General features: G+C 46.1%; 1 protein-coding gene across 2 annotated transcripts in view; it reads right to left on the bottom strand.

Moving 5' to 3' along the window:
• The window catches only part of mfsd12b (major facilitator superfamily domain containing 12b), a 17,725-nt gene extending 4,521 nt beyond the window's left edge, over nt 1-13,204 (bottom strand). The window contains exons 1-8 of one of the 2 annotated variants that reach the window (XM_035413776.1): nt 12,195-13,204; nt 9,947-10,157; nt 5,173-5,302; nt 4,186-4,389; nt 3,574-3,666; nt 3,360-3,452; nt 1,996-2,166; nt 663-754 (exon numbers count right to left, since the gene is read on the bottom strand). In XM_035413776.1, coding sequence (XP_035269667.1) covers nt 663-754; nt 1,996-2,166; nt 3,360-3,452; nt 3,574-3,666; nt 4,186-4,389; nt 5,173-5,302; nt 9,947-10,157; nt 12,195-12,462 — 1,262 coding nt within the window. In that variant the 5' untranslated portion in view covers nt 12,463-13,204. Of the gene's footprint in view, nt 1-662; nt 758-1,995; nt 2,167-3,359; nt 3,453-3,573; nt 3,667-4,185; nt 4,390-5,172; nt 5,303-9,946; nt 10,158-12,194 lie in introns of both variants that reach the window. The other variant, XM_035413775.1, reaches the window with a different exon arrangement.
• Nucleotides 13,205-13,744: the final 540 nt, after the last annotated feature.

Below are 13,744 nucleotides of genomic sequence, written 5' to 3'. Positions count from 1 at the left end.
CACACACACACATGCCCGCACGCACGCAAACACACATACACATGCACACACATGCATACACATGCACACACACACATACACATGCACACACACGCATACACATGCACACACACGCATACACATGCACACACACACATACACATGCACACACACGCACGCACACACACAAACACACGTGCACACATGCACACACACTGCGCACACACACTCACGCGCACATGCCCAGGATAAGCAGGTATAGATAATGGATACATACACATTCATTTTCCATGATGCATTTAAAACCAGTTCTCTAACTTTGCAAAAAGATGAAGAAGTAGAACACAAAAAAACAAAAAAAACCTATACTTCTGCTTTTTGACTGAAATTTGCTGTCTTTTTGGACTGCGTGGCCTCGAGAACACGCCTATTTTAGCTACAGCACGTCACAGACGTGATCAAACTCAAAATGTCTCAGAAGTGCAACCTTCTCAGTCACGCGTGGGTCAAGTGAGCTGAAAGTCTCGGGCAAGTCTGCCCTGGAGAGGAAGTGCACGCAGGATTCACTTGCACTTCTTCTGGCGTGGTTATGCGTAAGAACCGAAAACAATAATTCTGTCTGGAACATAAGGTGCCCGGTGTTGTGCTACGGAGCGGATACTTAATCCTCTGGTGGCACTCACTGGCAGGGCTGCAGGCTTTGGATGATGATCACGCCGACCCCGCTGCCCACCTTGTCCACGAAGCCCATCGCCCCGTACACAAAGGCCCCACTCTGCTGTCAATCAAAAACGCAGGGAGGACAAACTTACTCAAAAAGCACACCTGAATATCTGATGATGAGAACAGGCCCTTCATCGTTTACAGTACAGATATATACACACCAGGTGATACTCACCTGATACCTGTATACATGTACACACCAGGTGAGACTCACCTGATAACTGTGTACATGTAGACACCAGGTGATACTCACCTGATACCTGTATACAGGTAGACACCAGGTGATAGTCACCAGATATCTGTATACAGTATACATGTACACACCAGGTGATACCTCACAACTTCATACATGTACACACCAGGTGAGACTCACCTGATACCTGCATACATGTACACACCAGGTGAGACTCACCTGATACCTGTATACATGTACACACCAGGTGAGACTCACCTTTTACCTGGGCTTGGACCACGCCCATAAATCCCTCCCTCCACTATGTGACAAGCTGGCCCATTTCATGAAATACTGGTACTTCCTGATATGATTGAGCAACTCACCATCGCCTCATTTTCACCTGTGTGTGGAATTTTCTTTATTCTGTAGTTCTGCTTTATTATTTTTTACTCAAACTGAAAGATCGTCAGCCCAGGCCTCACCAGCGATGCAGAAAAAATGCTGCATTATGCAAGCATACACGGATCACTGCAGGTAAACCAAATTTACCTGCAGTGAAGCTCCAACACAGACAGGAAACCCCAACACAGACAGGAAGCTCTAGCACAAACAGGAAGTCCCAACACAGACAGGAACCCCTATCACAGACAGGAAGCTCCAACACAGACAGGAAGCCCTATCACAGACAGGAAGCCCCAACACAGACAGGAAGCCCTATCACAGACAGGAAGCCCCAACACAGACAGGAAGCCCTATCACAGACAGGAAGCCCCAACACAGACAGGAAGCCCCAACACAGACAGGAAGCCCTATCACAGACAGGAAGTCCCAACACAGACAGGAAGCCCTATCACAGACAGGAAGTCCCAACACAGACAGGAAGCCCTATCACAGACAGGAAGCTCCAACACAGACAGGAAGCCCCAACACAGACAGGAAGCTCTAGCACAAACAGGAAGTCCCAACACAGACAGGAAGCCCCAACACAGACAGGAAGCCCCAACGCAGACAGGAAGCCCTATCACAGACAGGAAGTCCCAACACAGACAGGAAGCCCTATCACAGACAGGAAGCCCCAACACAGACAGGAAGCCCTATCACAGACAGGAAGTTCCTACCGTTTGATCACCGATGAGCTTGGCAGTCATGGACAATGACGTCATCAGAATGATGGCTGACCCGGACCCCAGGAGCACCGCAGGCCCATAGATGACCGGGCCAATCTCCCGGGACATCAAGATCCAGTAGGAAAATCCATTGACGAGCAGGAGGCCTACAAAATAGGTCATCTACCAGAGGGGGGGGTTAACTTAATTTAAAGGAGCACATAAGATGCATGTTGGTCGACATACAATACGTACACAGAAATTTCTCACAGATTAGTGTAATATTTGTACTTCCTTTGGCATCCATGACTACTGTACTGTACCTGCCAAAAAATTTATATGTAAATTATATATCTTGCATAATCTATACATCTTGCATGTGTTAGTCAGCATTATGCCACAGGTCAGTGGTTGAGTTGGCTCAAATCACCATGTCCAGCTGGAGACTGGTCTACACACTTTTGAGCTTTTTTTTTTTCCCCCGGCGCACAGGAACTGACGGCATGTGCTATGCATGGTCACTCACTCACTCACTCACTCACTCACTCACGCACACAATCACTCACTCACTCACTCACACACTCACTCACTCACGCACACAATCACTCACTCACTCACTCACTCACGCACACAATCACTCACTCACTCAATCACTCACTCACTCACGCACACAATCACTCACTCACTCACTCACTCACACACACAATCACTCACTCACTCACACAATCACTCACTCACTCACGCACACAATCACTCACTCACTCACTCACACACATAATCACTCACTCACTCACACACTCACTCACTCACTCACTGACTACGGACGACCTTTGAGGGACGTTTTGTGGGACGCATGCGCAGGTGGTGCTTCGTCTAGTAGGACGCATGCGCAGGTGGTGCCAGCTGAAATGTGTCTGTGGAAGTGAGTGGCGCCGTGGGTCTGGACGGTTCCGTGCTTGTTGGTAGAAGGAGTACCGAACAGCGGTTTATGTTCAGGGGTCACAGGTTCGACTCCCGGGTGGGACACTGCCGTTGTGCCCTTGAGCACGGTGCTTAACCTGCATGGCTTCAGTATGTATCCGGCTGTATAAATGGATGCAATGTCAATGCTACCTAAGAAAAGTTGCGTAAGTCGCTCTAGAGCGTTTGCTAAATGCCTGTAATGTAATGTGATGTAATGTAACATAACGTAATGTAATGTGATGTAATGTAACATAACGTAATGTAATGTGATGTAATGTAACATAACGTAATGTAATGTGATGTAATGTAACATAACGTAATGTAATGTGATGTAATGTAACATAACGTAATGTAATGTGATGTAATGCTCGGGCCCAGAGGACCTTACGAGCCTGACGAAGGAGGACACTCACGTCTGTGCCGATCGGTTTGCTGAGCGGTTTCATCAGCGAGGAGGAGAGGAACCCGCTGACACACATCAGCAGGGGGACCGAGGCGATGTACGTCTGCGGAGAAAACAAAGAGTTCGTTCGTTCCGGCGTTCCCTCGTTCCCTCGTTCGGGCGTGGCCGCGCGGCGCAGCGTCCGGGCTCGCGCTCGGGGACGCGTCGTCGCCGTGGCGACTCACCTTGGGCAGCTGCAGGGAGTTGATGAGGTACATGGGGATGTAGATCTGGGACAGGTTGACTATCAGTCTGGTGCACAGGTGCAGGAAGGTGACCTGGGAGCAGGTGAGGGAACAGGAGTCACGCTAAACCTCACCGTGCAGAAGTCTAACCAAGAGTCACGCAAACGTCACTGTGCGAAAGTCTAACCACGTATACAGGTATCAGGTGAGTATCACCTAGTGTGTACATGTATGCAGGTGAGTATCACTTGGTATGTACATGCATACAGGTATCAGGTGAGTATCACCTGGTGTGTACATGTATACAGGTATCAGGTGAGTTTCACCTTGTGTGTACATGTATGCAGGTGAGTATCACTTGGTATGTACATGCATACAGGTATCAGGTGAGTATCACCTGGTGTGTACATGTATACAGGTATCAGGTGAGTTTCACCTGGTGTGTACATGTATGCAGGTATCAGGTGAGTATCAGCTGGTTGTGTTCATGTATACAGGTATCAGGTGAGTATCACCTGGTGTGTACATATCTGTACTGTAAACGTTGGGCCTTGATGAGATGAAGGGCCTGTTCTCATCTCAGACATTCAGGTGTGCTTCTGGTAGTCTCACCTGGTAAAAAGCAGGTTCTCTCAGCCAGTGCTTCCAGTGCAGCGGGGACCTGGGCGCGGCGCTCTGTTGCGAGCTGATGACGAAAGGCTGGCGTTCCTCATCGGCAGAATCCGTCTCCTCCGGCACCTGGCTCCTCTCCCGAGTGCCCAGGTGGAAGAGCAGGGAGGACACGCCTCCAATCCCCATGACAACGAGGAGCAGGTTCTGACGAGAAAGAGATGCTGCGGCACGCGTAGTATACAGTATGCAGCACACATCTGGCTCACCCCCCCCCCCCCTAAAGATGTTATCGTCTTTAGTATAGATTTTTTTACTGAGCCTTTGAGCTTCACTGAATTACCTGCAGGACAATTTCAACTTTTTATATTAAAGAAAAAACAGTGACCGATCAGCTAATCGAGTCAATTTAGCAAGCACAAGATAAATTCAATAACTAAATGCTGACCTTTCTACACGCAAAATAAGGGACACAGTCACACACCGGAATTGATTCCTAGTTTTTACTCTGTGTATGAGAGAAACTACACCTTCTATTCAACGTAAATGTTGCAATGACTCTAGTCTCCACTTTTAATACCTTTGAAACCTTTCAATATCTGTGAAAAAAGGTATGTTTTGAAGTTAGTAAGTTTTTTGCCATACTTTTGGCTTATATTTATTTTATGGCATAATTTACATGCACGCACAGACACACATGCATGCACAAACACATGCACACGCACCAGACCTGGGTCAAATATGTCCACTGACCAACATACTTAGTGGTTTAGTCATATGGGATTTTGAACAAACTTTTTTAGAGTTTCCAAGTTGAAAAACAATACGAGTAAAATAGACACACGTGTCTTTTTTAATGAGCTTGACAGTGTGTGCAAAGATACTGCTGATAAGCCTGAACTAGAACAGACGCTAAAAAATATGTATATCATGGATAAATGACAGCCTGCTCTTCCTGTCCCACAGCTCTCCAACGACAGCATGTCTTACCCTGAATATGGGGATATCCGATTGGCCCAGGCCATCTGTGATGGACGTGCCGTCCCGCCCACTTTCAAAGTGAAAGAGCAGCCAGGCAGAAGCGTACACTGTGATGTTAGCCATGACAGCGAAGGCATGCCTGTCATTAAAAACACACAGAGGCCCCAATATTAGCCATGACAGTGAAGGCATACCTGTCATTAAAAACACACAGAGGCCCCAATATTAGCCATGACACTGAACGCATATCTGTCATTAAAAACACACAGAGGCCCCAATATTAGCCATGACAGCGAAGGCATGCCTGTCATTAAAAACACACAGAGGCCCCAATATTAGCCATGACAGTGAAGGCATACCTGTCATTAAAAACACACAGAGGCCCCAATATTAGAGTGTTTTTTTCGGGTGGGGGTGGTGTGGGGGGAGTCGGTGGGTGGGTAAATTTTCCCCTACTTGCATTTATTCGCGTGTGTTCGCGTGGGTTTACTCCGGGTACTCCGGTTTCCTCTCACACTCAAAGACATGCATGTTAGGTGCGCTCCTGCAGGTGCCCTTGACCAAGGCACTGGCCTCAGAACTGGAGTTGGTCCCCGGGCGCTGCACTGTGGCTGCCCACTGCTCCTAGGTAACTAAGGATGGGTCAAATGCAGATGACCAATTACCCCACGGGGTTCAATAAAAGTATATCTTATCTTATCTTATTAGTGAGTTGTGTTGAAATATTTGAGTGTTCTTTAACAAGTTGTGTATGTCGCCCTGGATAAGAGCGTCTGCTAAATGGCTGCAATGCAATGACCATGCGACAGGTCACAACCCGTTTGAGTTTCAAAGCCACGGATGCACCAAGTCGCATTCCACACCTGTCTATCACTACACACAGACGCCTGTTTGAAGGAACATCACTGCACTCCACGGGGCCAACGTGGTGTTCTGAAAAATAGCCACAGAAAGCTGTAGACTTTGACCCAAGGTTGATAGCCAAGAAGGCAGGGGGTGACCGCACAGCGATACGATTCACGCCACCAACGACAAGATGGGGGGGGGGGGGGGGGGGGGGGGGGGGGGTGAGACTGGCGTGAGAGACCGTAGAAAATGACAACAGGAGACAGCAGCACAGCAGTGAATCGAACTGGTCCCTCGATCCAAATTGTACGCACCGCTCATTTTAAAAAACTTTAAATTAAAACTTTATTTTCATTTTTAAAAGCACGAGCGTGCGTCACATTCGACATTTTTTGTTCGATGTGTTTGGAACTCTCTGTGCTGGCGAGGCCTTAGAAGTCTAACTGTTTTTTTCAATTTATGGCGCGGATGTTTTGTCACCTCTTGGATAAGGTGAGTCAGTAGACGAGATCGCTATCAGGTGAATCAGAAGAGGAACCTTTCTTCTACACTTCCCATGGGACAGACATTGACCCGCTTTGAGGTTTAATTCATTCAGCAAGGCTTTCTGTCAGAGCGCACCCAACACGGCTGTGTTTTCCTTTCTTCAGGTTATGTGCAGAATACATGAGCCCTATTCATACCGTACATTCCACCTCTCCATAATCTGAAAGGACGTGCAGCCGGCTGGACTTTCTGGTTCTATTTGTCATTCATCATTTCAGGTTTGATGTTTCTGTAGCATTTTTCTGTAGCAGCCTCAAATTAACTGTGAATGCATGTAACTTCTCAAAAAAAAAAAAAAAAAACCCAACAAATTAAAAAACAAATGATTACTAGTAACCATGTTAATTTATGATCCATAAATCATAAATTAATATGGTCGAATTCTACATGTCATATGTATTATAAATTTTTACAAAGCATGTAACTGCAGCCGCTGTTCACTTTTAAGCACTCATTCCACACACGTGATGCATTATACAAACAAGCACACCTTTCACAGTCCAGTAGAGGCAAATTAACTCCTATTTTGTTCTTCCTGGAGTGAAGAAAAAGGCATTCTTGTCATCCAGTGATCCAGTGACTTTTTCTGAGGGAACTGCTCTTCCCTTCAATAGTCCATGAATTACCTTTACCAATTTTCCCAGCTGAATTATCATCAATTGCATAAATTGGTTTTAAATGCATCGCATATCTGCGTGAAAATCATTGTATTTTCCAAACCATGTGAACAGTTTTAAAAAAAATCTCAGGAGGAGCTCTGTTTAAATCAATAACATAAATAAAAATATTATGGACAACTTTTCTATTTTTCAGTTTGAGAAACCGGCACTGGTACTCCCTAAGAAGATTGTATCTGACCCACCAACTGTGACGGTTACCTGTACACAGTAAGCCCCACCCTGTCAGTTACCTGTACACAGTGAGCCTCAGGTGGGGGCGCTGGCCGTTTGGACACGCGTGTGTCTTGTTAACGTTAATTGTGAGCACCTGTGGCGGTGCCCTTTTAAGAAGCCTGGAGTCGGCTTCTCAGAAGATGGGAGTTTTTTCTCCTTACCTCTCGACCACGGCCGGGTCTTGATTTTATCTGATGTGTTGCCGCTATTTTAGTATTCCTTATATATATTTAAATAAAGTTATTGGTTAGTTTTGGGAAACCTTTGTGTCGGCATCGCTTATGTTTGCGGGTGCTTGAGAGCAACCGTAACATAAATGGGGGCTCGTCCGGGATTTTACCCTTTAGAGTTTACATTTTCTGTTCTTAGCCCGGTTAGCTTAGCCGCCGGGCGGGTCCAAGGGACTTGTCACTTTATTGTTTTGCCTTTTTTGTTTTTGGTGGTTAATATGAGCGGGGGTACGCTTCGGGGCACTGAGGTCGACTAGTTAAGTGGTCTGCTGACAGTGCTCACGAGTTCAGCGTTCAAAGTCGCCCCGAGCGCAGAAAACCACCGAAGACTAGTTTATTGAGTTAGAGTTTTTTTCTGTTTGGTTAGGTAGGATCGGGAAAGCCTACAATAGTTGAGAGTTAAATGATAGCGCCACTAATTGGTTTAATCACTCTGGATTTGTATCAGCTGTGTCGTCCAGCTGGGCCGATTGGGCTGGGAAAAGGAGAGACTCGTTTAACTGGTATGGTTTTTTTTTTGATAGCCCTGTTCAGTTCGCTAACTGAGTAGCACGGTGTTTTGGCTTACAGCGTTCTGCCAGGTTAGACTGGTTTAGCACAGACGGTCTTTCGATTTCCTAACTTCTCGTTTATGGCTTTCTCGTTTCTTATTGTGGAGTAGACTATCGTGCATTTGTCGTTTTCCGAATATTAAGTCTCGTACCTCGTCCGTTTCGTGTTACATTACATTACATTACATTACAGGCATTTGGCAGACGCTCTTATCCAGAGCGACGTACAACAAAGTGTATAACCATAACCAGGAACAAGTATGACGAAAACCCTAGAGAGAAGTACCGGTCCAAGTACAGGGAACAACCGCATAGTTCAACTTGGACCCTGATGGTTAAACTGATTAACACTAACAACGAGAACGGCAACAACGCAATCTATGGAAAAATAAAAATACAATTAGTCGTTAAGACAGGCGCATCGACTAAGTCACCTATGAAACAGTGTTAGCCTGGTAGTGCTTCTGCTTCGGTCCTAGACTCCTTATATTGCGGAACCGTCCGATAAACTGCTCAAGCCTCGAGATGTAACGTTGAGTTTGCTCCACTGTCTGTGTACTTGTACATGGTATTATAGAATAATAGTCCCTTGCTTTTACTGAACATCCTTTCACTACCAGTATTTAATTGAATTGTCATCTATGCTATGGCTGAGTCTGGATTCGAGTATTTACTATTTGGATTCAGTCAGCTAGATGCCTCTGGATGTACATCAGTTGTATGGCTGGCAAGTGAAAAAGTTCCTGCGGCGTCGCACGCGTGCGGCGCGCGTAGAGTTCCTGCGGCATCGCCTGTGTGCGGCGCGCGTAGAGTATTTTTAATGAACATCCTTTCACTAATAGTCTTTAATTGTATGGCTGGCGAGTGAAAAAGTTCCTGCGGCGTCGCATGCGTGCGTAGAGTTCCTGCGGCGTCGCATGCGTGCGGCGCGCGTAGAGTTCCTGCGGCGTCGCATGCGTGCGGCGCGCGTAGAGTTCCTGCGGCGTCGCATGCGTGCGGCGCGCGTAGAGTTCCTGCGGCGTCGCATGCGTGCGGCGCGCGTAGAGTTCCTGCGGCGTCGCATGCGTGCGGCGCGCGTAGAGTTCCTGTATTGTTTCTTTGTCTGTCTCCCCTTGTTCATTTTTTGTTTTGGGGACTGGTGTCCCCAGCTGGTGGTGGGGGTGTTACGTCCCTCCGCCTCAGGTGGGGGCGCTGGCCGTTTGGACACGCGTGTGTCTTGTTAACGTTAATTGTGAGCACCTGTGGCGGTGCCCTTTTAAGAAGCCTGGAGTCGGCTTCTCAGAAGATGGGAGTTTTTTCTCCTTACCTCTCGACCACGGCCGAGTCTTGATTTTTACCTGGTGTATTGCCGCTATTTTAGTATTCCTTATATATATTTAAATAAAGTTATTGGTTAGTTTTGGGAAACCTTTGTGTCGGCATCGCTTATGTTTGCGGGGGCTTGAGAGCAACCGTAACACCTGTACACAGTGAGCCCCGCCCTGTCAGTTACCTGTACACAGTGAGCCCCGCCCTGTCAGTTACCTGTACACAGTGAGCCCCGCCCTGTCAGTTACCTGTACACAGTGAGCCCCACCCTGTCAGTTACCTGTACACAGTGAGCCCCGCCCTGTTATTTACCTGTACACAGTGAGCCCCGCCCTGTTATTTACCTGTACACAGTGAGCCCCACCCTGTCAGTTACCTGTACACAGTGAGCCCCCACCCTGAAGTCTACCTGTATGCAGTCAGCTCCGCTTTAGCATGCTCAGAGGAGACCAGCTCGGGGATGAGTGACAGGTGGGAGATCTGGGCGGTGGCCCAGCCGAACTGGGAGACGATGACGAAGGGGATGAGGTAGAGAAGCTCCGCCCACTGGGGCGTGTCCTCGCCACAGCCCACACACGGGTTAAAGGTGAAGGGGAAGGAAATGAGCACGCAGACCGTTCCTAGGAGACACAGATCACAGGGGGATGTCAGCCGCCACAAATACCGTTACCATGCAACGCCGAAGTTCAGGCTGCATTCCTGATTGGCCGGCAGTTTCTGCTGTGTCACATGCGCTTCAGTAATTAACCCTTTGAAGAGTAGAGGTTTTTTCTTTCTTCTTTTAAATTCTAAGTTTTTTTTCTAGAACTCCACTGCTTTCAGTCAGCAGTGACGATTGTTGCATCAGTCCTAGAATGTTCAGTTAAGAACATTCTATTCTAATCCGGTAACTGGGGCAACATAGCTCAGGAGGTAAGACCGATTGTCTGGCAGTCGGAGGGCTGCCGGTTAAAACCCCGCCCTGGGCATGTCGAAGTGTCCTTGAGCAAGACACCTAACCCCTAACTGCTCTGGCGAATGAGAGGCATCAATTGTAAAGCGCTTTGGATAAAAGCGCTATACAAATGCAGTCCATTTACCATAATCGCACATTGTGATCTTACGCCGGCTCAAAGGGTTAAATGCTTCACGTACGCCACTGACTGGTCTATACCGGTGCCTCAACAGCCAGAAATCCCATCGGCCTCTTAGCAGGAAAACGCGAAACTGCTGACACTGTCCATCTCGTCCCGTGTCAGGTAAACGCACTCATCCTGCCGACTCAAATCAGCATCAATGCTTCACAGGCTGGCTGGCAGGCAGACAGACAGACAGACAGCTTCCTGCTTTTAAGGATACCAACTAAGATGAAGCGAGATGACAGAAAAATATGATGACACGCTAGGTATCCAAATTAATAAATAAATGAATGAATTCATTATTTGCATAGACTGCTTTGTTGCTGTTTTTGTTTGTGTTCATCAGATTAACCTACAGGGCCCAAGTTAAACTACGCGGTCGTTCCCTGCACTTGGAACTGTACTTCCCTCTAGGGTCTTCAACACACTTGTTCCTGGTTATGGTTATACACTTTGTTGTACGCTCTGGATAAGAGCGTCTGCCAAATGTCTAATGTAATGTAATATAATTAATTAATAAAACCACTGATCAGAACATTAGATTACATTTATTTGGCAGACGCTGTTATCCAAAGCAGGCAATAAGTGCATAACAAAGGTCATTGGAACAACTACAGAACACAGGACCGATAAGGTACAATACTAATTTTGTAACAGTTATTCATAGCCATGAACACATTAACTCAAATCGCGACTGGTCCCCTTCACAGTAATGACCACGTGTTGTCAGAAATCCTCGACCCAATACTTCCATGAAAAGTAACAAGCAACGTGTTTTTTTGTTTTTTTTTTACATTACAACATAAGTTTCTGTAAATACTTGAAAATGAAAACATATGTTACAATATACAAAATAAATTATTTCCATTTTTCACTTATGGTTATCAGTTTGTATAAGCACACATATCATATAATGAAATATTAATCATGAAAAAATTGTTTTAAGCAGGTATACTCAAACTTTTGACTTGCAAGTATATCATAATATAGCCCAGCGCAGTGCAAGTGATATTTTAGAATCAGGCCAAATTATACAATTTTGCCTGATAACTTTAACAGTCAAAACTAGAATTATGAAGAAAGGCTTGTGTGTGTGTGTGTGTGTGTGTGTGTGTGCGTGCAAAGCAAAGTGGTGTGAAAGTATGTGAACTAAGCGTTACACTGACTATTGTGGTACTCAGAATATTTTCCTGAGGTTGGCAGGTCTGAAATTGTTATATGTTGTTATGTCTGCAATGTCTGTTAATTGTGCTGCTGCCTGTCTTGGCCAGGACGCTCTTGTAAAAGAGATCTTTAATCTCAATGAGACTTTTCCTGGTTAAATAAAGGTTAATAAATAATAAATAAATAAATAAACGAATGATAAATAGCCATCAAGATATTTACCTATCAACACAGCAGAAACGTGCCTCAATCAGTTTTTCCTTCATCCTCGATTTATTTCAATAGACACCGCAATGTTGGTAAGCAACATCACAGTCACAGCTATATAGAGTACATCTGACTAGCCAAAATAACGATTCGCATCATTATATTCACCAAATAGATGCCAGGTCTTTCTTTTTCCGTACGTGCCACAGCCTTGGGTCCGGTCCGACTCGTGACCGAGTAGGGGAGAGCAGACACCGTCCGCTATCTGCCCGGTAAGAAGTAGAAGGCCCGTGTAGGTGCTCCGAAATCCAAGCACGGAATGGTAGTACACTAAAAAATAGGTAAACCACATAGATGCGCAAAGATCGTTCAAAAAGTGTCCGACCGCATAACTTAGGCGCCTTAAAATCGGCAGTGAAAGCCGTTCGTCCGACATGGTTAATAAATTGGCCTTGAACCGCGCCCGCGTGTTTTACGGTTGTAGCCTACTGTAGCCTACACAATTCGTGAAGGGACCTAGAACAGGTGCTTTTGTCTGTCCACGTAGCCCACGGTTGACGATGTTGCCCGTTCACCTGTCCGCTTCCCTGGTCAAATAACCATTAACCATGGTTAAGACAAACTTGGATTCAATTCAAAACCGATGTTCGCAAGACAGCAGCAGTTTTGAATGCGAGTGAGTTCACCACCGGCAGCGATGTGGCCTGGAGTGCACCCTGGCGATCTCATTCTCAGATTTAGCTTACGGGTTCCGCGGAAACGGAAAGTAAATGCGAGAAACGAGAGCGAAGCGTCTCTCAAAGGCATAGCTACAACGCAAGGCGTGGTTATCGTTGTCAAAGGTGAGCAACCTGCCTAACCGCCAACATGAGAACAAAACCCAGCCCCACTAAGGCCAGCCCACCTTTCCGTCTTTCGTCTCACCTCACCTCGCACTGTAACAAAATCCACGCATCCAGTCTTACCTGTAAGAATAGGCGATGTCAACAAACACATCACCTGCGAGGTAGACTGTTTTACTAGCCTATATAGCCGAGTTCATTGATTAAAAGTGCATAAACAGGGCACAATGTTGATGGTGCCGTTCACTCGAATCTCACTTGGTCGACACGACTTTCAAGTGTTGTCGGCAAATGGAAAAACGCAATCGGTTAAATGTCCAGTGTCAATTCAACTTTTAAGAAAGTACATATGACTCCAACAGGGACCACACGTAGCAGCCTACACTGCAAGAGTTGATTTAAGACAGAACATTTTAGTGTGTAGATTCAACAGTTGTACAGCACAACCAGTTAACACGTCAATTTATGGTTGTCATCATAATTATTGCCAGAATTGCAATGCATTGGTCTTTTCATATTAACATTCTCTTTGGCTACCGAATGAATTCTCTAATAGGCCTAATGAATTTTGTGGCTCGAGGGTGGGTTCATGTTTTTCTCATTAGGCTACCAAGCTTTTTCCTCCGCTTAATCTTTGAGTGTGCGCCATAAAATATGTATCTTCATGTTCGTCTCTGTTGACATCATTAATCATCATTATCACCACTATTGTATTCATTCATAGGACCTGTAAAGATCATAATCAGATAATGAATGTAATGACGTATACTTCCAGCGAAAGGAAATGAGCTAAGGCAGAAGAACCCAACCGCTGCCCACTTCCTTTCCTTTGGCAAAGGGCGCGAAGTTTCAGCCTGTGACCAACTCTAGAGGCAC

This window comes from Anguilla anguilla, chromosome 4 (assembly GCF_013347855.1).
Source record: "Anguilla anguilla isolate fAngAng1 chromosome 4, fAngAng1.pri, whole genome shotgun sequence".
Classification (NCBI taxonomy): domain Eukaryota; kingdom Metazoa; phylum Chordata; class Actinopteri; order Anguilliformes; family Anguillidae; genus Anguilla; species Anguilla anguilla.
The sequence above is the reverse complement of the archived record's forward strand: the minus strand, read 5'-3'. Positions and strand labels throughout refer to the sequence as shown.